We start from the raw sequence: 27749 nt of genomic DNA, 5'->3' as shown, positions 1-27749 counted from the left end.
GGTTAGGCTGCACCTACCTCTTTCATGCCCTTGAGCCCCCCAGCCTGAGAGCATAAGGGGGTGTGGAATGACCAACAGACCCTCAATTCCTTCTCACCACCCATGGCTGTAAGACTGAGCAAAGTTAGTGGTGTCTGATCTCTTGCACTTGCGGTCCCTGTTCTTCTGTTAGTTATTTGGCTAAGCTTTTGCAAAGGTCTTATGTAACCCACTGGTGAGTGTGTTACAGTCCACTTCTATGTTGGTCAACAGAGCATATGAGTTGTTACAACCCCAGTTTACAGAACCCTTGGCTTGTAGCTCAAGCAGTTGCAAGCACCTCATGGCTTTTAGTTCTGTAGATCCCTGGTCTGTTGGCCAGGAGGGCGGCCATCGTGTTTACACTCAACTTGATGGGATTTCTGTGTATGTATGTAAAACATAACTTTTGAATGCTGCAACAGACCATTCTCTGAGATTCTGGAATTGATCAAGGCATCAGTGGCCAGAGCCCTGTTGATTTTGGGGGATATCAGAAAAGGGGATATGAGAGACACCTGAAGCCCTGACATCTCTTTAGCACAGCCACAGCCTCAAGCTGTGTTCCAGTTGTCTATAGATTAATGCCTTCCATCATAACTATACTCCTATCACAGGTCTGCCTATCCTCCCAATTGAGTTTAATATGTTGTCACCATTGCCATGATACTGTTACCTTCCTCGAAGCAGTTAATTTGACGGTCACTTCTAGAGCCGTCAGCCAGTTTTGGGAGATCCTTACCCTTTCCCCACCCTTTTTGGGAACCATTTCTTTAGTTTTCAGGAAGCCTGAAACCATATTTCCATTGACCAATGAGTGCTGGAGGTAATAGGGGAAAAGTTACTCCATTCAGCTTCAAGACTTTCCTACCGTCCATCTGTCTTCACCATCCCTTTTCTGGACCCCGTTCTTATGAGAGTCTATTACATTGGGAGGCACAATCCCTCCTGAAATTAGGAGCAATGTGAGGCGGCTCCTCCTCGGTTTGTAAGAAAGGGCTTTTATTCCCATTATTTTCTGGTCCCCCCAAAAATCAATAGGCTGCCTCATCCTAGACCTAAAAACCTAAACACATTCATCGGCCAATTCAAGTTCTGGATTGTGACCCTGTCCTCAGTAATCACCACCTTGGATCCTCTAGACTGATTTGCAGCTGTTGAGCTCCAGGATGCATGTTTTCATCCATCCAGCGCACAGGAAATCTCTACATTTTTGTGGTCAGCAACACACACGTTCAGTACAAAGTGTGTCTTTTGGTTTGTCAAAAGCCCCAAGAACTTTTGTGAAATGTTTGGTTGCAGTAGCAGCTCATTTAATGTACTTTGATGTCTGGTTGGTTCAAGGAACTTCTCCCTAGCAAGTCATGGACAGGATTCAGTATATTGTCTCCTTGTGTGGTTGAGTATATTCTACAGGTTTAGGGCTCAATATAAACAAGGACTAATCCTCCCTAACTCATGCTCAGAAAATGTAATTTATCAGAGCCCAGATACACTTTTGCTGTGGTGTAGTCTGTCTACCTTGAGCCAAATTTGACATGTCTCTACTAATCAACCAACATCAAGAAAATCCTCAAACGACTGTAAGGACATATCTGTCTGGTAGGACGTGGTCTTATGCGCATTTGTGACTGCAATCGCCAGACTCCATCAATGTTGTCAGAGGAATGGTTGTAGTCCTCTTATAGCCCACACCTTCATAATAAAGACATGAAGATTCAAATCCCCCAAGTCTTGAGGTGGTTAAACTGGTAGAAGGACCACATCAAGTATGTAAGGGTGTTGCTTTCTACCCATCACTTCCTGTGAAGTGTACAGTGACCGATGTTTCGATGCCTAGATGAGCTCCCCATCCTAGCTATCTCAGAGCACAGGGTTGGTGGTCCAAAGAGAAGATTGTTACATATAAGTGTTCTAGAATACAGAGCAGTGTCTTGCTTATATGGCTTTTCTCAGCCACATCAGGGGACAAAGCATCTGAATAATGACACACTATAACTGCAACATTTTATGTAAATAAGCAGGGAAGGACCAGATCCATTTGTCTATGCAAGAAAGCCATTACCTGTGGAAAGGCATATCCAACACCAAATAACTGTTTTGATAATCCACTTGCCATGTCTTCAGAATATGCCAGCAGATATTTCTAATAGAACCACAAGTGGTTTGTGAAGGACTCTGTCATTGGGTCAGTGTTTGACCAGTGGGATTTTCCTTGCACAGATTTGTTTGCAATCAAGAACAAGAAGTACAAAAATTTCTGCTCCACCAGAGGACTGAGTCCCAGTTCACAGTCAGATGCTTTTCCAATTCTGTGGACTCAAGGTCTATATTATGACTGCCTATCCATCCATCTGATCCCATGAATAATGAAAAAGATCACGCAGGATTTGGGATTAATCACTCTGTTAGCCTTACCTGGCCAGGTGGTAGAGCTCAACAGGTTGTCCATATAGTCCCCCAATAACTTTTTCTTTCCCTTAGGACTTAATCAGCCAGGACAAGGGAAGAAAACTTCATTCAGACCTGGCATCTCTACATGTCATGACATGGAAGCTGTGTTGTTGGTGTATGTAGAGAGAACCTTCTCTACATATGGACCTCCAGGGGAGATTAGCACGTCATACAACACAAGAGCACATGCAGCTTCTGGAGTTTGTTTCAGAAACATTCCATAACTAACATATATACGACAGCTAGTTGGAAGATGATATGTATCTTTCTTAAGCTTTATTCCATGGCAGAGGCATCTCTATCTGGTGCTTGATTTGGTAGAGCTGTGCTACAGTCATTATTTTAGTTAGAATCCAAGCACCTGTCTCTGTTATCTTGTCCACTGCTTGTGAGTCACCAGATGAGGAATACATATAGACAAGCACTTGAAGAAGAAAGGGAAGTTACTTAACTTGTATAGTGACTGGAGCTCTTCCAGATATATTATCTATATGTAGTCCTCAACCCACCCTCCTTTCCCAGCTACTGCAAGGTCTAACAACACTGGAATTCCATATTGGTGAAGGAAATGAGGGTTGGTTGGTCACTTCGCCCACTTTATGCCCTCAAGCGAGGGGGCTTAAGGGCATGAAAGGCACAGGCATGGTCCAGTGGGCACTACTGATTCCAATCTTGGCCTGGGGCAGAAGTGCCCCAGACGTGGAATACGTATTGAGAACACATCTTAGATCCAAGTTACTGTGCAATCCAAGTGGTTTTGGGTTTTTTTGACTCCTGTTCAGGGGTCAAGTGATAGTAAAAATACCTGGGTGGTAGAAAAGAGCATTGAGGAATATGTTTGGGGCGCCACCCCGATACATATTCAAGACTGAGTTAGCTAACACATTGATTAAGATAGTAAGCAATTCAGCCATAATTCCTAAAACAAAGCAGGGAGCATTTTCTGATGTTTTGTGTTATTGTTATTTAAGAGATACAGAATCCTAAACTCTGCTTTCAGAAGGTATGTAAGAAGAACTGGCTTTAAATATTTTCTTTTAAAATGTGTGTAAATGTCATTCTACCATCTTGGGTTCTTTGTCTTTTTAAAGTTTGACTGTTTCTTTTTAAGCCAGTGTCTGATTAGGCTATATCTGATTTTACTGTAGTTTTTAAATTAAAACTTTTTATAGCCCATGTTACAATAAAAGGAGTTTAATTTTTTTTTTTTCTGGTAGTTATATTAAGCGGGGACAGTCTGTTTGTGACTTGATAATTACAGATTTTTCTACTCCATTTTTATCATGTTCACAGCTTCTGGCAGTGTCTGACTTGTTTACAGAAAGGAATCAATTTGAGATGATGTACACCACACTGACAGAATTGCGGAAGGTGCATCCATCAGAAGATGAGATTCTCATTCAGTATTTGGTACCAGCCACATGTAAAGCAGCTGCTGTTCTTGGAATGGTAAGAAATTGTCACTTAAAAGTTGTGGCAAGTCTGTGAATGTACTGCTATTTTGGTCTATTTGATACTGGAATTGCTGCACTTCTGCCACAAAGAACTGGCATACTTTCAGAGGTTTTTAGGGAGCACCTGTCATAGTGGCAGCTTCATATTTTTAATACATTTTTAATTACTTCTCATCCATCCATTTTTTTTATAATTTTAATAATTAATTTAACTTAATCAAAGCTAGACCCAGTGTCTTTGTGTCCTGAAGTCTGCTATATTTGTGGCTTGGAGTGTTCTGGGGAATGAATTCCAGAGGGGAGGACCTTAAATGGCAGAGTAGTAAATAAAGATGAGGACAGGGCAGTCATACAGAGCGATTTGGATCACTTGGTAAGCTGGGCCCATTCAAACAGAGTTTTAATATAGCCAAATGCAAAGTTATACTTCTAGGAACTAGGAATGCAAGCAATATGTATAGAATGGGGGATGTATGCTGGAAAGCCATTACTTTAGGAAAGATCTAGAGGTTATGGTGAACAAGTAAGTCAATATTAGCTCCCAGTGCAATGCTGTGGCAAATAGAACTAATGTGATCCGTAGATGTATGAACAGGGAAGTAGGGATGTGATTTTGACTCTGTATATGGCATTGGTAAGACTGACTTTGTAATTCTGTGTCCAATTCTGGTGTCCCTAGTTTAAAAACTATGTTGAAAAATTAGGGAGGGTGTAGAAAAGAGCCAGAAACATTATTCAAGGGCTGGAGAAAATGCCTTACAGCGAGAGGTTTAAAGAGCTCAAACTGTGTAGCCTAGCATAAAGAAAATTGAGAAGTACTGGATTACTGTATTGAAGTACTTTCATGGGGAGAAGAGACTGGGTACCAACAGGCTCTTTAATGTAGTGGAGAAAGGCACAAGATGTTTAGAAAGTGAAATCAGACATATTCAAATTGGAAATAGGCACAAATTTTTAGCAGTTAAGGTGGGGAAAAAACTGGAACAACCAACCAAGGAAAATGGTGGATTCTCCACCTCCTGATGTCTTCAAATCAAAACTGGCTACCTTCCTGGAAGATATACTGTAGTCAAACACAAGTAATTGGGCTCAATACAGGGGTAACTGCATGAAATTTAAGGTCCTGTGATATGCAAGAGGTTAGCCTAGATCAGGAGTGGCCAACCTGAGCCTGAGAAGGAGCCAGAATTCACCAATGTACAATGCCAGAGAGCCACAGTAATACGTCAGCAGGCCCCCATCAGCTCCTCCCACCCATCGGCAGCCCTGCAGATCAGCACCTCCCCTTCCCTCCCAGTCAGCTGTTTCGTGGCATGCAGGAGGCTCTGGGGAAGAAGAGGAGGAGCGAAGGCACTGCAGGTTCAGGGGAGGGGGCAGGAAGGGGTGGAGTGGGGGTGGGGCCTGTGGCAGAGCCAGGGGTTGAGCAGTGAGCACCCCCCAGCACACTGGGAAATTGGCACCTGTAGCTGCAGCCCTGGAATCGGTGCCTATACAAGGAGCCGCATATTAACTTCTAAAGATATGCATGTGGCTCTGGAGCCACAGGTTGGCCACCCGTGGCCTAGATGATCTAATGTTGCCTTCTGGCTTTAAATTCTGTGAAGCTGAGAGCCTTCCTCTGGTCCAGCAAGAGCCTTCATTTGATTTTTAACTGCTATGACAAGGGATATGATAAGAGGCCATCTCCCCGATAGCCAGGTACCAGATTATTCAGCGCTTTAAAGATAAGCAGCAGCCCCTTCAATTACCCCCCCAAAACCAGACAGGAAACCTTTGTAGAGACTTGAACACAGGTCTGTCTATGTAGTGGTTCATGCCACTCAGAAGTTGGGTAGTTGCATTGCGAGCTAGATTGTAGATTAGGATGGACGTTTTGTAGTCCTAAAAAGAGTGCATTTTAGTATTCTAGCAAAGGCATGGAGGCCCATTGCTGGGTCCACACTAGGAGTGAGTGGCCATAATCTTATGATCAGTTGTAGATAGTGAATGTTACCGTTGAGCTGCTGCTGTTACCAGAGAGAGCCTGAGCAGTGATAGATCCACTAAGACTCCAATCCTGAAAGTCATTGTAGTGAAATACATTTTCCAATATATGGTGCAGAAACCACCTTCACTCACACCCAACCACTTCCACTAAAAATTCTCATTCCATTCATGAAGCTCATAGAAAGCAAAGCTGTTGCCATCAACATCTCCCTGTAAACTTTCATAAAGCCACTTGGTTACCCTCCTTAAAATCTTCTTTGCTGTGATGTGTACAAAAAGGTTGACAATGGTTAGGCAGCTAGTGTGCTGTGCTTAACTGTTGTCTCATTATGTCCTTGAATGGGTGCCCCTCCTCCACCTGCTGTCTCTTGGCTTTGGGGCAAGGGCCGTCTTGTTACGTTTATAAGTGCTTAGCATAGTGAGGCCCTGAGCCCTGATTGGGATTCCAGGTGCTACTGCAATATAAATAACCTGCATTCCAGCCTTCTCAGCTTCTGCTTCTTCTGTTACAATCCTCTAATACCATGTTCGCCCTCGAGGACTAAACATACAGGTGGTGGGGAGGAAGTGGTGTCCAGATGTGACTGTCAGTGGCCATGGGTAACAGACTATTAACAGTGTGTCCAAATGACTGAGGCTCCATGGTAATGTTTACCATAGATGCCGTTTAGAGTGCTTACGTGCCAAGCATCCTTATATGCAGATCTTGGGCATATAGCAATCTGTTCCATATATTAGCGTTCTTCCTCACACATCCACCAGTTTGGAGGACCATGGACAGATTAGAAACTTCTCGGAGCTCAAGGCCTACATATAAGGATGCTTAGTATGTAAATATCCTAATCTGCATCCATGGCATCCCTTACCTATCAGTAGTATTAGTGCTTCCCCTAAACTGATGATATATTATCACAGAACTTCTTTTCCAAATGTGACATTATCATCTTGGTGCAGTGGTTTACCATTTCACTTGCAAAAAGTTGATAAAATACTTACACTGATTTAATGTTATGATCTCTCTGAGGAGAATGCTTTTACACTGAGAATTAGATGCAACCTCTTTAGTTTAACTAAATTTGCAAGCCAGAATATACCAGTTTTCCAACTTACTCCAATCTCCCTTAGTACATTATTCAGATATCTAAGCACTTGTTTTGTGTAAACCTCTGATTCATGGTACATTTTCTAGTCTTTAGTTCACCATCAAAAACTTTTCCACTTTTAATGAGTCATCAGAATGCTGCATTGGTCCAGTGATGCTTTTAGTGCATCGTTTTGTTTATGTGCATTAGGATAAAGCTGTAGCCGAGCCAGTAAGCCGTCTGTTGGAATCAACACTACGCAGCACCCATATGCCAAGTCGGATTGGAGCTCTGCATGGAATTCTTTACATCCTTGAATGTGACCTGCTTGATGAAACAGCAAAGCAACTCATTCCAATTATCAGCGAGTATTTGCTTTCCAATCTGAGAGGGATAGCACAGTAGGTGTTATGTATTAGAAATTTTGCAGTGTTTTAATGCAAAGAACAATTTGAACTGTAGAATAAGCATCTAGAAATATGCTGATTTATACAGATCTCTTGATCCTGTAAAACAAGCTTTTTTTAGAAGATTCTGAGGACTTCAGGTTGAGAATATGCTAATTAAATTTCTTGCAATGTTACTATTTTTGCTTCTGATTCCAATTGAAAATAGAGTGCATAGTAATGAGCAAAAAGCTTTTACATTTCAGGTTTGAACCTCAAAAAGATAGTTGGTTTCAAGATTGAGGTGAATAGTCAATTTTTATTTTTATATGGACGTTGTTTGCCTGTCCCCTAGCCATTTTGAAATGTAACAGCCTCTCAGACTGGAAACTAAAGGTTTCTATCATAGTAGCTGATACATACTAGTGTTCCTTGCCACCACTTTCAGCTTTGATTTGCAGAAGTGACGTGCTTGAAGGAAGAGTGAGAAATAAGTGTTCCCTGAGGGGGTCCACAGAATTTCTTACATTTCCAAGGGGGTCTGTACCTCCATCTGAAATTTTTTAAGGATCCACAAATGAAAAAAGATTGAAAACCATTGTCATAAAGGGTTTAAACTTTCTTCTTCGAGTGCTTGCACATTTTGATCCCACTGTAGGTGTGTGCTGAGCACAATCGCCAGAAAATTTTCCCTCGGTGGTACCCGTCAGGGTGGCTCGAGCATCCTCTGGGGTGCTCATAGCATTGGGTGTGCTCGTTGCACCGGTATAGAGGGTCCAGCTCACTCCGTGTCCCCACAGTTCTTTCTTACTGCCTATGATCGTTGCTGGAACTGTTCCTCTTGCTTTGACCAGTGTTCTCAGTGAACTTTGTTTCCTCTGATTATTGTATATAGTTGGCATAGTTGTTAGTCAGTTAGTATAGTTTGCATATCTTGGTTAGTTAGCGGAGTTTTGTCCTTATCTGTTGCCTAGGCATGCCTAGGTCGCTGGGCTTCAAACCTTGTACCTCCTGCAACAAGACTTTGTCCCTGTGTGACCCTGAAGTGCTTGGATGAGGCTCACGTCGGGGACCACTGCCAGATTTGAAGGGATTTTAAGCCCCATACAAAGAGAGAGGTTGAAGTTCCTGATTATGGAGGTGGCACTGAGACCTTCCTCTGAGTTCAGCCAGTCGGACTCAGTATCAAGCACCTCGGCATCAGTGCGCTCCTCCTACCATGCGGGAGTCCCAGCACTGTTCACCATCCCCAGTGCAGAGGAAGAGACATAAGAAGCAGCCAGCTGAGAGGGGATGTTCCCTGACACCTAAGAAGGCCAGGCATGTGGAGCATATCAGAGTGTGATCTAAGCCAGGCCACTGCTCTGCCGCAGCAGTCAGCGTCACTGACTCCGGCCCATATACGGACGCCATTGAGTCCAGTACCAGATTAACAGTCCGCACTGGAGGGACAGTGCAGTACCAGTGCTATTGCAATGTTGTCCATGCTGGCTTCACTCACTGCCACCAGGCACCTGCTATTGGTACTGGTGTCATTGACAGTGCAAGAGCCAGTGGTATGGGTGCTGGCGGGCAGGAGAGAGCTTGTGGCCACCAGTTACTGTTCTGTACCAGGCCGTCCGGTACTGTCTAAGGGGAAACTGACCATGCTGGCCCCGACGCTGGCTTCCCCACTTTGGCACTGCTCTCCATCACCGGTGGGAGCCACTCCTCCGTGGTCATCAGATAGACACACCTCATTGTCGGAGTCAGAGGTTGGGTCGTACTACTCTCATCTGCTGCGGATCAGGGCACAGGAATGCCATCGAGTGCTTCGCCTAGTGGTCACTGGAGACCTATGCTGATGCAGTGTCCCTTTTGGAATCCATGGGGATTTCCCCCAATCCTGGGGCCCCATTTGAGGTGCTCTTATTCAGTGGCCTCTGAGAGAAGGGCACTGCTCCCCATCAGGCAGCATCTGATCCAGATTCTGGTACCGAGTCCAGTGCTGAGTTTCAGGAACCAGTCTGTGGGATCTGGTCGGCGCAGAAGGGGAAGAGGAGTGCCCTCAGCCGCCGCTTCTTCTCCTGATGAGGCTATGTCAGGAACAGGAGTGTTGCTGCCCCAAGATGACTGTAAGCTCCACCAGGAACAGCTAAGATGGTGGCCCAAAATTTGGGCATTCAGGTGGAGATAGTAAGAGTCCTCTCATTGTCTGGTGGACATTTTGGCTGCAGCAGTTGCTCTGCCTCTCAGTGAGGTCATCATGAAACTGGTGAAAGCCTTGTAGTAAACTTCCACCTTCCTGCCCAGGGTTATGAATTCTTGTACACTAATCCCAATCTTACCCTCCCACTCCCCGCCCCCCCCAATCCCCGGTGGTCTCCATTGCCAACAAAAAAGAAAGGCAGGGTCTGTAAGGTGCAACACCTAAAGAAAAATACTCTTAAAAAGTTGGACCTATTCGAAAGAAAGGTCTACTCTACCAGGGGTCTGCAACTCAGGATCACTAACCAGCAGGTGCTGCTGGGCAGATACGTCGTCTTCATGTGGGACTCCATGTTGAAGTTCACAGACTTGCTGCCACAAGAGGCCGTATTGGAGTTCTCCACGCTGGTAGATGAGGGGAAATCCATAGCGTGGGCTTCTGTGCAAGCTTCCCTGATTGCAGCAGATTCAGTGGTCATGTCCATGGCTTCCACAGTAGCCATGCATAAGAGTTCACTGCTATAGTCCTCCGGTCTCCTGTGGGAGGTCCAGCAAACCCTCCAGGATCTTCCCTTCGAGGGGGCTTTGCTCTGTTTGGAGCAGACTGACTAGAAGCTTCATGGGCTGAAGGACTCCAGGGCTACCCAGTGACTTCAAGAAAGCACTACAGACCTCAGCAGTCCTCCTGGTATTCCGCCTCACCAGCCCATCAAGACATGCAGAGGAAAAGGAGCAGGGGCTTTAGGCGTAGACCACCATCCCCTTCTAGCTCTAAGTCAATATCTGCTCCACCCAGACAGCAAGAAGGCTCCAAGCAGCTTTTGATGGGACGCTCAAGGATATTTTACCAGTTCTCATGTTTCTTTATCATATTTCCCCCTTTATTTGCAGACTGCCTGTCCCACTTCAGCTGTGCATGATCCAGTATCACTACAGACTGGGTGCTGAAAACAATGGAAGTGGGATGTATCCTCCAGTTCAGTTCTACCCCTCCTTTTCACTCTTCCTCCCCATGCCTCTTCAGGGATTCCTCTCATGAGCAACTTCTGACCCAGGAAGTTCAATCTCTCCTTTGGGTGGGGACCATGGAAGAGGTTCCACAAAATCTAAGGGGGACAGCATTCTACTCCCGTTATTTCCTAATTCTGAAGGTGCAGACCTATTCTAGACCTGCGCCAGCTCAACAGCTATCTCATGAAATTAAAGTTCCGCATGGTCTCCCTGGCTTCCATTATTTCTTCTCTGGATCCCGGGGGCTGGTATACCATCTTCCATTTAAGAGATGCCTACTTTCACATATCAATCTTTCAAGGCCACAGAAGATTCTTCAGGTTCGTTGTGAACCAAATGCACTGCTGATTCGCAGTATTCCTCTTTGGCCTGTTGGCAGCTCTATGGGTATTTAGAAAATGCATGGTGGTAGTGGCAGCCTTCCTGAGGAAGCTAGGAGTGCAAGTCTACCTGCATCTGGATGACTGGCTAGGCCAGTGGTTTTCAACCTGTGACCTGTGGGCCACTTGCGGCCCAATCAGCACAAAGGTGCAGCCCATGTGACATCCTCAGGGCCATAGAGGTAGTATTGGGTCCGGCCCACAATGGTAAATAGGTTGAGAACCACTGGGCTAGGCAGATGCATGTCAAGAGCTCAGATGGAGTCCGGCATCCTCGCATCCTCCTCATCCAGTTGACATTCCAGGCCCTAGGCCTGCTAATAAATGTACAGAAGTCCATTCTCACTGCAGTACAGAGGACAGAGATTATTGGAGCTGTGCTCGACTACCCAGGCCAGAGCCTTCCTTCCAGAAGATTGGTTTCAGACAATGATGTCCCTGATATTGTCCTTGAAGTGCACTATAGTTACAACAGCCCAAAATTGTCTGAGGCTTTTGGGTCACATGGCTTCCTGTACGTACGTAGTGCAGCACACAAGAGTATATCTGAAACCCCTTCTGGCATGGCTGGCCTCGATGTACTCACCAAACTGCCACCACCCAGACTTGGTTCTTATGGTACTTTCCCCAGACCTCACCTCCCTCAACTGGTGGCTGGACCTGCTGGTGGTTTGTGCTGGTGTTCCCTTTTCACGACCCCAACTGTAGATATCCCTGGTATCAGACACATCAGCGTTAGGCTGGGGGCTCACCTGGGGCACCTCAGGACTCAAGGCCTTTGGCCTTCAGAAGAGCTCTTGCTACGCATCACTGAAGAGCTCAGGGCAGTTCATCTGGCCTGTCAGGCATTCCCACCTCACATTACAGGCAAGTGTGTGTTGATTCTTATAGTCAGTCATGTTCTTTCTCAGCAGGCAGGGAGGAGCTCACTCTTCTCCTCTGTGTAGTGAAGCAGTTCAGCTGTGGGAGTTCTGCATAGCCCATTCAATCTAACTGGAGGCTTCTCATCTTCCAGGAGCATAAAAGGAGCTGGAAGATCGCCTCACCAAGTCTTTCTCCAGTCACCACAAGTGGTCTTTTCACCTGGACATCATGAGGGGCATTTACCAGCAGTATGGGACTCCCCAGGCAGGCCTGTTTGAAACCAGGCACAACAGTGGAAGTGTCACCACTGAGACACTTCCTCTGAGTTGAGCCCTGCGAGGTCTCAGCCTGAGATCACTCACGGACGCCTTCCTACTACCATGGACAGGTCACCTGTACTACGCTTTCCCATCCTGCTCATGCACAAGATTCTGCTCTAGATCAAATAGGACCGGGTGTGGGTCGTTCTAATAGCCTCAGCTTGGCCCCACCAACATCAGTTTGCCACACTGCTAGGCCTTTCTGTGGCTGCTCCATTCCTGCTTCCTCTACGTCTGTCAGGACCATGGTTAGCTACTGCACCCGAACCTCAGCTTCCTCCACTTGACGGCCTGGAAGCTCCATGGCTAAATCCCAGAGAGCTGGCTTACTCAGATCAGGGCTGTCATGTCTTACTGGTATCAGGAAGCCCTCCATCCACTAGGGCTACTTACCTCGCAAAGTGGAAGTCGTTCTTCATCTGGGCTGCTCAGTGTGGAGTCTCGCCTGCATGGTCATTATTTCAGGACAATCTCAAGTCCTTGTTACACCTGAAACAGCAAGGTTTAACTATCTGCTTAATGAAGGTTCACCTTGCAGCACTATCAGCTTTCCATCCTCGGGTGGATAACCGGTCTGTTTTTTCACAAGAGATGTCTATCCGTTTCCTCAACATCGAGAAAGATTATACCACCAGGTGCAAGAGCCCATCCCTCCCTAGATCTAAACCTGGTCTTATCGGAACGTATGGTTCCCCCGTTGGAATGGTTAGCAAAGTGACATTGCTGTCGCACCTGAAATTTGTGTCTAAGGTGGTCTCTCTGTTTCATTAAAAGTAGGAGGCAAATTCTTGGTTTTTTTCCCCCTAAGCTGCATTCAATTCCAGAGGAGCAGTGTCTTCACACATTGAACATCAGACAATGTCTGACCTTTTTCTCTGGACAGGGCTAAACCCTTTTGGGCTTTGCCTTATCTGTGTCATATGCAGACTGTATGAAGGGACTGGCAGTCTTCTCATGGATAATTTCCTCCATCAAGACTGCATACAGAACAGCTTCGGCTACACACCGTCTATGGGTGCAAGCTCACACTACAAGAGTGCAAGGTACGTCAATAGCATTCTTAAGTGACGTCTCAATATTGGATATTTGAAGGACTGCTACATGGTCATCGATACGTATATTTATGAACCACTGTGCCATTACCACAGCATCCAGAGTGGCTACAAACTTCTGGAACACAGTCCTGCAGTCCTTGTTTAAATAGACTCTGAGCCCCTCTCCGTGGGGGTACTGCTTGTGGGTCACCTAAGTGGAATGCACGGCTGCATCTACTCGAGAAAAAGAAATGGTTACTTACTGTAACTGGTTCTTTGAGATGTGATGCAGAGGTGTATTTCACAACCCACCTGCTGTCTTTTCTGCATTAGAGTCTAGTCTCTGGTCGTTCAGTGCAAAGGAACTGAGGGGGGTCAAGGGAGCATAGCTTTGTATAGCCAGGGAGGGGGCTATGGATACTATAGGCAAAATTCTTCGGGTCTGGCATGGTGGGCACGCACACACCTACATGGAATACACGTCTGCATCACATCTCAAAGAATCACAGTTTACAGTAAGTAACCAATTCTTTACTGATATATAACCATTTGCTTTCTTGCTTATTTACAGCTCTGTAAATGTCCATAACCAACAGCATATTTTAGTGATGTGTGCTGCAGCATTCTACTTGATAGAGAATTACCCACTTGATGTAGGGCCTGAATTCTCTGCAGGAATTATACAGGTATGTATTGCACAGTGCTCCAGATTACAGAAGATTGATGCAATCTTGAATCAATGCAGATTTTTTTAAAAACTTTTAGGTGGATTATTATTGATAAGCTTTATGAAAGAAATGTTTTCTTCTTTGCATATATATTTCTATGGATGCTCCACCCTAGGATTTGCCTGTGCTCCCTGAGGGCCCACACCTGCACAGAGCAGCACTTTGTGCCTCCAAATGAGGTCATATAGGATACTTACCCGCCGCTACTCAGTTCCTTCTCAGCTCCCTGCAACTTGATACAGAGCAATTGTGTATCCCCTGATTCTTGGCTTCCTGCCTACCTTAACATAGTGACTTATTCTAAATTTTTCTTTTATTTGTTTAGTTATTTTATTTCTCTTTATAGCTTTAATACAGATGGGTATAGAAGGAGCTTGCCGCCCCCCCACCCTACACACACACCTTTTTCTTTGTCCTCTGAGTTACTCCAAAGACCCTGGGGATTAAACCCTGCCAAAGGTCTTTTCCTTGTAGTTGACAGGCATTCAGTCTACCTCTGCTGCTTCTGAGACACCCATGTCCCATCAAAGTGTATAGTCTGTATGGGATTTAAACGCAGGTTGCAGACAGACAGGTAGGTTAGGCTGAAGCTCCTTCTAATGGAATACTCACTTGCCCCAGCTCCAGCCACACCTTCAGAGGCTAGGACTTCTTAGAAATAGAAGACTCTTTCCCCTGTTAGGGAAATAAGGAAGAGGGGTAGGTCATCCGTAAATCCCACTCTGAGACTTCACATCTGTCAAGGGGAATGGTTGAGGTTCCCATACAATTCCAGTACTGAGCTGTCAGTACCACATAAGAAGCAGCATGTGGAGAATTCTTCTAACAGATAGCACAGAGAGCCATCTGCCTCTCGGTACCGAGATGCACACAGGCTCCTACTCGTGCTCTGGTACTGTTGTCTTCTCTGCACTGGAGTTCTTTGGTCAGAGAAGTTCCTCTACAAGCCTCTCTAGTACCATCACTGCACTGACCAGTCTCCTGTACCAACTTCAGGATATCATAGCCCTCCAGCACCCTTCAGATTTCTCTCTTGGAGACCCTTTTCATACTGGAGGAACCGGAGTCCCCTCTATTATGGACTTCTATGAAAACCCCTTCCCTGGTACTGCTCAGTCACCTGCAACCGCAATCATCCTGGATTGAACTCCAATCAGGCCTCTGATACCAGCACCTTTATCTGATGCTTCCCATTTCAGTCAAGGGGTGACACTTCTTCAGAATCTAAGGTCTTGGTATAGGGCTCTTTTTTGGCACCATACTATCACACCCCACTGAGCTGTCATTCTGAGGAGGATCTTCTGGACCTCACCAGATTCCGTACATCCAAGGGTTGTGAATATCCTTGGGGAAAACCTTCTCTCTCCGCCCCCTCAGGGGACTCACTGGAATCCCTGGAGTCAGCTTGGTGAACAGTTTTATAGGGGACCAGCTAAAAAGAGATCCCAATATCTATTGGTACCGCATCACTGACAGGCACCACCTGACCTACCTTCCGTACTGCAGGATCATCCTTCGGTACCTTATGCCCCTTTGGCCCTGGTATGCACTGAAGAAAAGTAGGACCCACAGATGGAGGGAAACTCGCCCCATCAGCTAAGTTCTCTTCATCCCCCAAGTAAGCCCCCACCACCCTTTTTTGCTGACAACTTTCCAGCCTTCCAAGACCTCATTAAATATCTGACAGAATTCCCCCAGATCCCAGTAGAGGAGGTTCAGGAGTCTCAGTGCTCCTTGATGAACATTCTAAATATCACTCCTCAGGGCAAAATTACCCTCCCAATCAATGGAGCTCTGTTATCATCTACTTGCCCAATCTAGCGAACATCTGCCAATATCCAGCCCACCTGCTAAGTGGGCAGATAAAGTATAGTATAATAACCAAGCGAATGGAACATTTGTTTTCCCACCCCACTCCCAATTCCCTGGTGGTGAATGCAGGTAAAGACAGAAAATGACAAATCTGCTCCAGATCTTCTCCTTATGATGAGTCCAAATGTTTAGACCTCCTGGGTTGAAAAAGCTACTCCTCAGTAGCTCTCCAATTTCAAGTGGTAAACTACCAAGCCCGGGTGGCAGATTTTAACACACATTCTAAGTTCACACATTTTATTGGACATCTGCAACAGGACCCGAGGGAACAATTTCAGGCCATCATTTTGAAAGGTCAGTTAATAGCTAACACCTCTTTCCAAGCTGCCTTAGGTGCCACAGACATGGCTTCTAGAGCCTTAGCTATGGCTGTAGGTATGCAAAGAGCATCCTAGCTCTAGTCTTCTGGCCTCCCAAGAGAGGTGCAGAAATATGGTTGAAGACCTTCCCTTTGAAGGACCCAACTCCTCAGTGCTGACAGACTTCCCCCTCCACACCCTGAGGGATTGAGGTCAACTTTAAGGTCTCTGGGAGTTTACATTCCTGCAAGAAAGAAACAGTTTAGTCCCAAACATCACAGTGCTCTATATGGTATCAGTACCATTCTCAGCAAACTTTTCCCAGACCTTTGGACTTTCAGAGGAGGATATCTAGATCTCCAAAAAGAGACCACCCCTTTTTACAATATCTGCTCCTTCCTCTAAGAAACAATTTTACATCTTGGTCAAGGGCATCAAGCAACCTACTTTCCTGGATCCAGTGCTGTGCAATTCGATCCATTACCACCCCCTTAGGATAGCGTCTATCCCACTTCCTGCCTGCCTGGAGCAGGTTACCTCAGGCTAATGGATTTTGAAGTCATCAATGGGGGATGTTCCATCCACTTTCACACTATTTCCCTCCCTCCCCCCAACCTGCCTTCCCCATCCGTCTTCAGAGACACATTTCATGAAGATCTCTTAAAACAAGAGATCCAGTCTCTCTTACTCTTGGGGCAATCAAACTGGTTAGTCCAGAGTTTGTTGGGAGAGGGGCAGAGGATAGAGACTGATGCTCAACCTCAGAAACCTGAACGCCTACATCCTTTCCAAGCACTTCAGAACGGTGACACTAGCCATTATAAAGCCCATCCTTAGATATGGGAGATTGCCTCATCCATCTTGACCTGCAGGATGCCTTCTTTTATATAGCTTTCTACCCATCCCACAAACATTTCCTATGTTTCATAAAAGGCTCAGAATGCTGCCAGTACTGAGTCCCCAAAGGTCTTCACAAATCTCCTCGCATTAGCCTATTTATGACAGTGGGCCATAGCAGTATTCCCCTTACCTGAACGATTGACGTTTCGGGAGGTCCAGTTGGCAACCTCCAGGGTTCTAGCACTGTTTCAGTCTCTAGGACTTCGAATTAATCGGAAGACATTTACACTGACTCCCGTCCAAACAGTAGATTTAATCAGAACCACTGTAGACTCCCTAACTCCACAAAGAGAGTTTATCCAGTCTAATCTCAACAATACAACACAGTCTGCAAACAACTGCAAGGACCTGCCTACAACTCTTGGGCCACATGTTGGCATCCATCTTTGTCACACCTCACATGAGACTACATGTTGGGTGCCTTCACACAGACCTAAGCCATGTGTGCACCCCAGCATCCTCAAATGTATCACAGTACCTCAGAAAGTTCTGGACTCTTTCAGGTGGTGGAATGACCCACTGAAGGTCTGAGTGGGAACCCCAGTCTCATATACCCTACCCTCAAAGATCCTCACAACCGATATTTCTCTTTTGGGATGCATGGCTTACCTCCAAGGGGACACTGCGCAGGGCAAGTGGTCCACATAAAGGTCACACTCCGCATCCACGTTCTGGACTGGAGTCATTCGATAGGCCTATCAACACTTCCTTCACACCGTAAAGGGCCACTCCTTCAGGGTAAAGCTGGACAACAGGGCAATGATGTATTACATCAATTGACAGGGAAGAGAAAGATCCCAGCCCTTAAACATGCAGTCACCAAACTTGTGGAACCGATGCATTTCCCATGAGATAGGAATCTCAAGATTGTAGACTTTCTGAGCAGAAATTTCCTTCAAGATTACAAATGGGAGTTCAGTGATTCTGTCTTCCTTGGCATCTGCCAGATGTGGGGTCTCCCAGAAGCAGACCTCTTTAACACCCCAAACAATGCAAAATGTTGTCTTTTCTGCTCCAAGGGACTATAAGGCTGCAACTCATTGGGAGATGTCCTGATAACACCAGGGCCCTGTACCTGCTTTATGTTTACCAGCCTCTACTTCTAATTCTCAAGACCTTACTCAAACTGCATCAGGAAAGAGGGAGGGTTATCCTCACAGCACTGTCCTGGCCAAGACAAGTGTGGTAGTCAAACCTCCATCACCTCTCTGTGGCAACGTCCCTCCAACTAGGTCCTATCAGGAAAAAATCTCCTGTCACAGAACTCTGGGACCCTGATCAATCCCAACCCTTCCTCCTTTAACTTGAGAGCATGGTTCCTGGATGGCTCTCAAGGTAGAGTTAACCTGTTCAGAAAAGGACCAATCAGTTCTCCTATCTAGCAGGAAATCTAGTACTTGCAAAATTTACCTTCAGAAGTGGAAACACTTCCATTCCTGCTGTTCTTTTCACTCTTCTCTAGCATCAGAGGTTCTGCTTTCCAAAATTTTAGACTATCTTTTGGATTTGAAGACACAAGGTCGATCAATGAGCTCAGTCAGAATACATTTGGCCACTCTCACAGCTTTCCACTCACACATCAAGGGCTTCTCAGTTTTTGCCAACCCCAGTATGGCCAGATTCCTCAAGGGCCCCCAACTTCCCAGTGGGACCATAATTTGGTCCTAAGTGCCCTGAGGAAACCCTCCTTTGAACCTACATACTTGTTCTTTCCTCCACCTTTCCCTCAGGACTTTGTTCCTTATAGCCATAATTTCACTCCATGCTTTTATGGCAGACCTGTCATTTACTAGCTTCTGTAGAGATACGGTTACACTGTATCCCCGTCCTCGTTTCTTCCCTAAGGTCTCTTCGGAATTATTTTAATCAAGAGATCCACCTACCAATGTTTTATCCAAAGCCTCATGTCTCCAAGAGATCTGCCTACATACGCTCCAGGGATGGTATGTTTCCAGGTATGATACTACCTTTGGTGATGCAGTCTTCTGGACTATTTTGGACTTGCCTCCTTAGCACCCACCTCCTTGCTGAGTTACTGCTTGGGAGTCTCCCACAACAGAGCATCCATAGGAACATATACTCAAAGGAGGAGCGGTTACTTACCATACAGTAACTTGAGTCCTTCAAGATGTTTTGTCCCTCTGAGTCCTCTGTCTTGTCTGTGGTGGCTCTGCTTCACAGCAAGAAGGAACTGAGTGGTGGAGGGTCCACGCCATCTTTTGTGCCCTCATTTTGAGACACAAGGTGCTGTTCTGTGCAGGCATGTACCCTTGGATACTGCTTTGCATTCTCCGGTCAAGGGTACCCACGCATCCTATAGCAGAGCACCCTGAGGGAAAAAAGATCTCAAAGGACTCAAATTACGATAAGATGAGTAACCTCTTCTTTCTTTCTTTCTCTCTTCTCCCCCCCCCCCCCCAAAAAAAATGATTTGATTGAGGAGATTAAATCAATTCTCCGTGTATGTTAGTTATTTTCTGATATATTGGTGTCGGAATTTAGTTAAATATAATCAATTGTTTTAGATTTCGTTCTTGCTTATTTCAGGTGTGTGGAGTAATGGTGTCTGGAAGTGATGAATCAACTCCATCCATTATTTACCATTGCGTCCTCAGAGGATTAGAACGACTCCTCCTTTCAGAGCAACTTTCTAGGCTCGATAGTGAATCTTTAGTTAAACTAAGTGTTGACAGAGTGAACATACACAGTCCCCACAGAGCTATGGCAGCCTTGGGGTTAATGCTGACTTGCATGTATTCAGGTGTGGATTTATTATTCAATTATTTATGCTCTGTTTTAAGTACATCTTTTTAGTAGAGTAATATCTAGCTCTTCTAGAGCTCTTTCCAGAAAATTAAACAAATGTTTACAGCTTACTGACAAATGAATTTTTTTCAGTTATAGTGAACTTACTACAAGATATCTTGTTTCTGTTTAGGAAAAGAGAAAATCAGCCCAAGTCGAGCAACAGATGCAAATCCCACAGCTCCAGACAGCGAGTCTGTTATTGTAGCTATGGAACGGGTGTCTGTTCTTTTTGATAGGTAAGAAAGGGAAAAAAAAACCAACCTCAGCATAAACTGCAATAAAAGTTTTGGCATTGGCTCAGTTTGTTGGTCACTATTCTGTTCGTGATTTTAAAATGTCATTGCTGATAGTTACTGTGCTGTTGATTAAAAATACTGTACCAATAAGGTACACAGCAATGTCGTTGCAGTGGTTGGGTCCAACACAGACATACAAGAATGTAAATAGGAAACAGATTTCTAATCAGTATTTAGTGTTACACAAAACAAATGCCTCTGCTTACCTAAAATACATGCCTCAGCACGTGGTGATTACGTGTGTAAAATATTTGAATGATCACAACAAAGTAAGAATTAAGAATACTATGATCCTATTTACTGACACTTACAATGTAGTCAGAAAAGTGTCATTTCCAGTCATGATGAAAATCGTAGTTTTGACACTGGCTGCATAAAATAATGGCAGTGTATGCCACCGTGAAGGGTTGAAATGCCCATTTTGAGGGTTGAGAACATGTGAACTGCAAGAACTATTAAAAAGTACTTTTCTTTTATAAAATGCTTTTTTTTAAAGCATAATAAAACCACTTTCAGAATTTCTTTTAACACAATAAAGAAACAGAGCATAAGCCCAGGTTTTTTTAAAGTAGTATCTTTAAAAGACAACTTAAAATACATTAATTTTTTTTCATGTGATCAGCTTCTGTAGTCACAAGGATTATAAGCAATTGCAAAATGGAGGGTCCATAATACAGTTTGGTCCACAGTGGTCCACACTGCAGAAGATTTGAGAACTCCTGCTCTAACCTGATGATCTCTAGCTGTATTAGGTGCTGTAGCACAAAGGGTCAAATGGGGATTTTCAAAAACATTCAACGATTTAACTGTTCCCATTAACTTCAACGGGAGTTATACCAATGCTAAATGCTTTAGAAAATACCGCCTTTTAAGACTTCATAAGTCAGTCCTGAAAGGCATTATGGAGCACTCCATAAGATCAACCCTCATGAAGCAGAGAGAGCGTACCTTTGCAGAGGAAATCAGTGGTATGGTAGTTCATATCTGCTTTTCCCAAGACACCATGAGCTTGATCTGCAAGCATCAACAGATCCAGCCTTTGACCGAAAGACTCTCCAGTTGGTGGTGGTTCATTAAAAGTATCCTTAAAGAAAATGACTTTCATTTCCTTGCCATCTAGCTCTGTTTCTCTTCATCTACAACATAACATTCTTCTTGCTATTTCCCTTTTGTTCAACCAGCAGGGATGGTATGAATGAAAATGAAAAAAATTTACTTGTGAATTTTCTTTCTCAGATTGCCAGCAGTGCTAATGCATTCCCCCACATGCATAGACACACTGTCTTTTTAGCATGCATCTCAGACATAGTGTGGTACTCTCAGGTGTAGAGTTAGTTGTGTTTTTTTCTCTCTCTCTCTAGAGTTTCACTTATTCCCAGCCTATCATTTGAAGAAAAAAAAAAAAAACCATTAGCAGTCATAAGTTGAATGTCATACAGCTGTGGAAGAACTGGATTGTCAGTTGGGTCAGTGTTAGATCTGTGGGCTCTTCAGCATTGAGATCTATCTACATATAAAAGAAAAGAATTATTCTCCTATCCCTCTTGACTCTGGAAAAACAGGAAAAAATTTCATAGGGACTAAATCAGCATGAATGTTCTGCTGAATTAAAATGGTCAAATGTATGCATTCTTTTTTGTTTTAGGATCCGGAAAGGATTTCCTTTTGAAGCTAGAGTAGTGGCACGGATCCTCCCTCAGTTCCTAGATGACTTTTTCCCTCCACAGGATGTAATGAATAAAGTTATTGGAGAATTCTTATCCAACCAGCAGCCATACCCACAATTCATGGCCACAGTAGTTTATAAGGTAGTGTATTTTAAACTGAATTTCATAAATGTACTTTTGGTGCAAGGCTGTTCACTCTCGGTAACTAGGACTCCTGGCAAACATACTATTACTGGTATTCTGTCGAGCATATAATCTGGCAAAAATTATTTTAAACCTCTTCACTCTGAAGATATCCACTACTGACATTTAAAAATTCCATTTGTGACATTGAGCTGAATATGTGAAAAGGGCAAAAAAAAATTTTTAATGCTGTTCATACTAAATTTCATGACATAATACATATAATTCTGGTACAGAACTTCATAAAAGTGACTAGCAAAATAAACCAGCATGTGGTTCTGTTTTAGTAAACAAACTACATGCTTGTGCTATTACACTGAAGAGTGAAATTAGAAATTCCAAAGATAGACCTGAACATGTTTTGTTTTCTCACATTTACTTGCACAAGTTGAAATAAATAAAACCTGTAATTAGGAAATAATAACATTCAGAGAAGACTACATTCTTACAATACTAAATTCATAACAGAAAGCAGGGAAATTTTATTTTAAGAGCCAGGAAATCAAAGAAAAAGTTTATACGCTCTTATTCACGTTATACCCTGTTGAGGAGAAAATTAGTTGGTATGCAAATCTCTTTTTAGATCCCATTTAAAGGTTTAGATGTACCATGACATTCCAAAGAGGGCAAAGTCCATGGTCATAGTATTACATGACTAAACTGGCACTTACCAAATCAGTGAACAGAAAGTAGACAGTTATGAATCTAGGTGTAACTGGGTGGGGCACTCTGAAGTGTCTCAGATCATTTGAGATGGATTGGGAAGAATAGCCCCCTCAGTTGTATCACTAGTCTGGATATGCTATTTTGGCATAGTCTCTTGGGATCTGTTTTCTGTTTCTGAAGCAGAAATTAATCATACAAAAATTATTTGACAGGCTCAGATATTTAATTTGATATTTTAATTATATTTAGATACAGCTATCTGTCACAATGTACCCAAATGGAATTTTGTAGGCAATCTCATGTACGTAATGAACATTTTTGACTGACAGCCCGATCACTAAAATCTGACTGCCACATGTAATGTCATAAAGATTTAATAAATATTCTTATGCTTACATGAATCACCCATCTTAGTGGGTAAAATGCCTCCAGGGTTTGGAGTAGCAGGAGGACATTCATCGAGGCTTACATGTTTGCAGTATGTTTTATGTCTGGCCATTAGTGTTCTAACAGGTCTTTTCCCACATGAAATATTTACTATAATTTTTGCAGGTTTTTCAGACACTACATACCACTGGACAGTCACCAATGGTCCGTGATTGGGTGATGCTCTCTCTCTCCAACTTCACACAGAGAACGCCTGTTGCAATGGCCATGTGGAGTCTTTCCTGTTTTTTTGTCAGTGCTTCCACCACTCAGTGGGTTTCAGCAATGTATCCTAAACCATTTTTATGTGGGTTTAGCACTTCTGTAAAGTGGATTGATAACATTGGAGACTGAAATCCTCCGTTCATGTATCTAATGAATACACCATGGGCAGCAGTACTTCTCCACAATGCCCTACCAGGGCATCAGATTTCACCAAGTGGGTCCACTTCCAGAAGCGAAGACATAGTTCGCTCTCCATGTCTATTTAGTGGTTAATATTCAATTATTGGGTTAAATGTATTACCTGTATTATGCAGGAGATCAGACTAGATGGTCATGGTGGTCCCTTCTGGTCTTAATCTACAACTCGGTTGTTTGAATTGCCAAGAGTGGATGCCAGTGGGTACAAGCTGTAGTAGTTCAACATTGGTACCATAATGGTTTATAACTTTACTATCAGATAAGGGTGAATTTTTAGCAGTATGTCAGGTTCAGCCATATGGCTTACATCTATGTTAAGGGGAGTCTTGCATCTCAACCCCTACATTACTATGGAAAATCTTTTATTTTAGTGGTATAAGCTTTTAATGTAAAGAATTGAGGCATTGACAAGTAATTTATTGCAGGGAACAAATGATCAATGATCCTATAATGTTTAGAACTTTTTACCAGATATTTTCAAGGTGACTTTTTATTATTTTCCTTTTAAAAATAAGTCATAAGCATTGTGCCATGCTCTAGGGAAAAACACTCTCAAAAGAACATCCTCATCTACTTTCTTTCCCCTCCTTGCAGCTCTGTCTTTCCTCCACTTCTCCCAAAAAATTGTATTTGGCAAACATTCCTCTGCAAGGCAGCAAATCACAATAATCTTAAACTGGCAATAGGATAACATTCCCCAAAATAGTTGGAACAACTAATTGAAGGATGCAGTGGCATTGCCCAATGAATGTATAATTTTAAAAAAGAGAAAAGAAAAAAAAAATCGTCTCCCCTTAAAAAGAACCGCTGCTCAGGAAAATCAGCCCTGAATAGGACATTTGATAGCAGTCTAAAAATGGAAATTTCTCCATTGTGTTTTCCATTTCCTTGACTATTATTTTTGAGGCTCTGTGCATTGGCATTTCTGTTTATCTTTAAGCAGTGCAGAACTGTCTTGTTGATGCGGGTTTGTTTCTCCTAATATATAATCTAACAAGTGGAAAGTATTCCTACCAACTCATTTTAAGCTAACAATAATGGGGAAATTGCATTAAGTTATTCAGAGAAATACAGCTAAGAAATAAAGCTTCTGCAACGGCAGTTTAATTGCTATCTGCAGATGTCTTGCACTTACAATTACACAGTGGTAAAGCAAAAATATTTAATTTATCTGGGAATGCTTTTTAAGTCAGTGATATTTTGTATAAAACTTTAAAGTTTGTCTCTTACCTCATTATTATGCCCTTAACTACTTTCTCAGTCTTCCACATATTATCAGCAGAATGGGAAAATCGGAGCAAGTGGACATTAACCTCTTCTGTTTGGTGGCCATAGACTTTTACAGACACCAGATAGATGAGGAACTAGATCGAAGGGCCTTTCAGTCTGTGTTTGAGATGGTAGCATCACCAGGAAGCCCTTATCATCGCCTACTAACTTGCTTGCAAAATGTTCACAAGATCACAGCGTGCTGAAAATCTTGATGTTGGTTAATGAAACTCGGTGGCTTGATTTGGAATCTGGTATGAACGTTTAGATAAATATTAAGGTGCAGAAAGCAGCTGGGATTTGCTTCTGCAATGAATCTGCGTCTGTCAGTTTTATACTTCATGCTTGTTTGAATGGAGAACACTCTGCACCACAGAGAATCACATGAAAGGTGTAATAGTAACATTCTTGTTAGCAGTGGGTAGCTGTGCTAAATGGAAATATGTATATGTTTTAAATAACGTTTGGGACTAACCTGAGGCTGAGTTACTAACTGTAAAATATATGGGCATATACTTCTATGCAGGAAAGCCAAGTATTACTCTTCTTCCTGATGTTCAACTTAAGTCACCGTGTTGCATCTGGTATTGAAACTCTGACAGAAATACTCTCTCAGTGCAAGTTTGCAGTCATTACAAAGTTTATGTAGATATATATGTATATACACACACACTGTGGGGTAGTATAGATCAGAAATTGTTTCCTACTGTCTCTCCCAAACAAAGAAAAGAGAAACCAGTTTTCAGGGGTAACACTCCCAGCATGTAATTTCTTCTATCTCTGGACTTTCTAATATACTGTGGTGTATGTGTTGGTGGCATGGGACATGTAGTGCACATACATAACCACACTTTTCTTTTTTTCTTCTCAGGATTTAAAATTTGAGTACAATATATCAGTAAAAGAAATTTTAACTTAAATATTTCTATATCATGTAAAGTATGTAAAATTGTAAAATGTGTGGTGCATGAGATGTGCTGTAATTTGAAATGAACAAAAAGCCCACTCTGCTGAATGTCTTGACATCTGTATTGTCCTCATTTTTTCATTGTGTGCTCAAGTTCCTGTTCATTTTTAAAATCCATCTTAATGTACGGGTTACATTTTATGTTCTACATTTCACGTTTTTGTATGTTAACACTTTAAAAACAGGAATATATAGGCTTGTTTTTGTTGATATGTTAAGAAGGCATTTTTGTGATCCACTTGACTGTAGCTTGTTTTGAGTTTTCTTTATTTTGAGATGTAAAGGAGAGGGGACTAGATATCCTGGATCAGCACTTTGTATACTAAGCTGCTCTCACTTGTTGCAGAGGTGGGGGGTGTTTTTGTTTAAGAGAGAAAAATGATGCAAGTTCCCAGTAGCCAATAACTACTGGTAGTTATCTGTATCTGGCTTTTTCATTTATACTAACAGAAACCATGGAGTCATTTGGATATAAACCACTCTCACTTTACTCTAAGCAAATTTATGCTGACAGTTATGAATCAGAAGTCTAATGTGGTCTACTCTGGGGCTGGCTAAGGTGTTAGATTATACAACCTCTTCTATTAGTTGTCAACAATGTTATGTTTATACACAAACACAGCGTAAACATCCACAAATTCCAAAATTCTCCAGTTCCACACAGGGCCAGTTTCTGATTACACCTCATGCAAGCCTTTGATTTTAGTTGGTTGCACATGGGGAAATCTCGGGCAGTATTTTTCCTATAACTGTATCTAAGTCTTCAATATAGAAAAGCAATGCCTTGGTTCTGAGCTACATTGCTATATTTAACCTCATTACATTTTCCATTAACACCTGTTGCTAACACTCAGAATATCTAAGTAGTGTTATCAAGAGGAACATATACTGTATGTATTTGTGTATATAATGTATATGTAATTATACACATGTGACTACATTTAATGTATACAAATGTGTATATTTGTATTTATTAAACCCATGGATTTAAACTAATTCCAATTCTTAGAACAAAAATGGTTGCTTTTGCCCATAACTTGATTATAAAAGAATTGCCCAGTGTGATATGGGCAGCAGAAATAACTGTAGACTTTGCTGTATCTAGCTGTTTGACGGACTTTATAATTTAGAGTTATTTCTGCCTCTGAGTTGGCTTATTCTTCTTTCTTGGGCAACAGCACTGTGGTGTCTTTTTTTAAAAAAGAAACTGAAGTTCAGAAAGGGTTTAAAAAAATAGATATTGTTAAAGATTTTGGTTATACTGGAAATCTTACAGTTCTGGTAAGAGACTACTTGCCAGGGCAGTGAGCTATAATGCAATTAATTGCATTGCAATTAAGGGTAACATACATCACTAGTTCCTTTTATAGCCCCCAGTAATAGTTTTCTACTATAAACCCACACACCAGTCAGTTTTTGTATGGTATACTATAAGTGAAGATATTTTTGTAAGCTATTTTCCAAAATTTAAAATAGATTTTAATATATTTTCTGAAGCATTTGGTAGTTACATCTTAACCATAGATCACTATACTTTCTGTTTCACGAACAGATAAATCTTACATATTTTTAACCTCATAAATAACCACTGCATGGTTGGTCAGTATGCCTCCAGATAATGGAGGCTGGCCATCCCAACTTCTGAAGTTTTCTAAACAGATCAACTGGGACTTGCCATAGAAACTTTCCAGACAATAAAAAGAGCATACTAAGCTAAGGAGTCAACAGGTGACAGAAATGAACTTCTAGCCAACATGTGATAAATTCCCTCTTGTCAGTACTATTCTTGGCATTTGATAGGATATTCAGGTTTCCCACTTCTAATTGTCACCCAAAAGCAATGCAGCCAGGTCTGTCTTCAGATAAATTCAAGGATAATCAGAATAGTTGTGTGTGTCGGTCTTATCTCCATGAAGATTTGTCATACATAGAAAACAGGTTTGCTGTCTGTAGATCTTTAATGTCTCTAGATTTTTCTTCCCCAGAATAATTAACTGAATACAAATACACATTCATTTTCAGGTATATGAATGTCTCGAAGGGGACATGTTTGTTATTCTCCATAGTTT

General features: G+C 42.8%; 1 protein-coding gene across 7 annotated transcripts in view; it reads left to right on the top strand.

Moving 5' to 3' along the window:
- Window positions 1-27521, top strand: part of HTT (huntingtin) — a 182505-nt gene extending 154984 nt beyond the window's left edge. For 6 of the 7 annotated variants that reach the window (XM_073342650.1, XM_073342649.1, XM_073342651.1 and 3 more), the window contains 8 exons: window positions 3766-3921; window positions 7205-7395; window positions 13748-13862; window positions 19523-19736; window positions 19914-20019; window positions 21725-21887; window positions 23148-23308; window positions 24706-27521. In XM_073342650.1, the coding sequence (XP_073198751.1) occupies window positions 3766-3921; window positions 7205-7395; window positions 13748-13862; window positions 19523-19736; window positions 19914-20019; window positions 21725-21887; window positions 23148-23308; window positions 24706-24919 (1320 nt within the window). In that variant the 3' untranslated portion in view covers window positions 24920-27521. Of the gene's footprint in view, window positions 1-3765; window positions 3922-7204; window positions 7396-13747; window positions 13863-19522; window positions 19737-19913; window positions 20020-21724; window positions 21888-23147; window positions 23309-24705 lie in introns of those variants that run through there. The other variant, XM_073342652.1, reaches the window with a different exon arrangement.
- The last annotated feature ends 228 nt before the right edge of the window (window positions 27522-27749 follow it).

Source organism: Lepidochelys kempii, chromosome 4 (assembly GCF_965140265.1).
Source record: "Lepidochelys kempii isolate rLepKem1 chromosome 4, rLepKem1.hap2, whole genome shotgun sequence".
NCBI lineage: Eukaryota > Metazoa > Chordata > Testudines > Cheloniidae > Lepidochelys > Lepidochelys kempii.
This window is presented reverse-complemented; position numbering and strand designations above follow the sequence as displayed.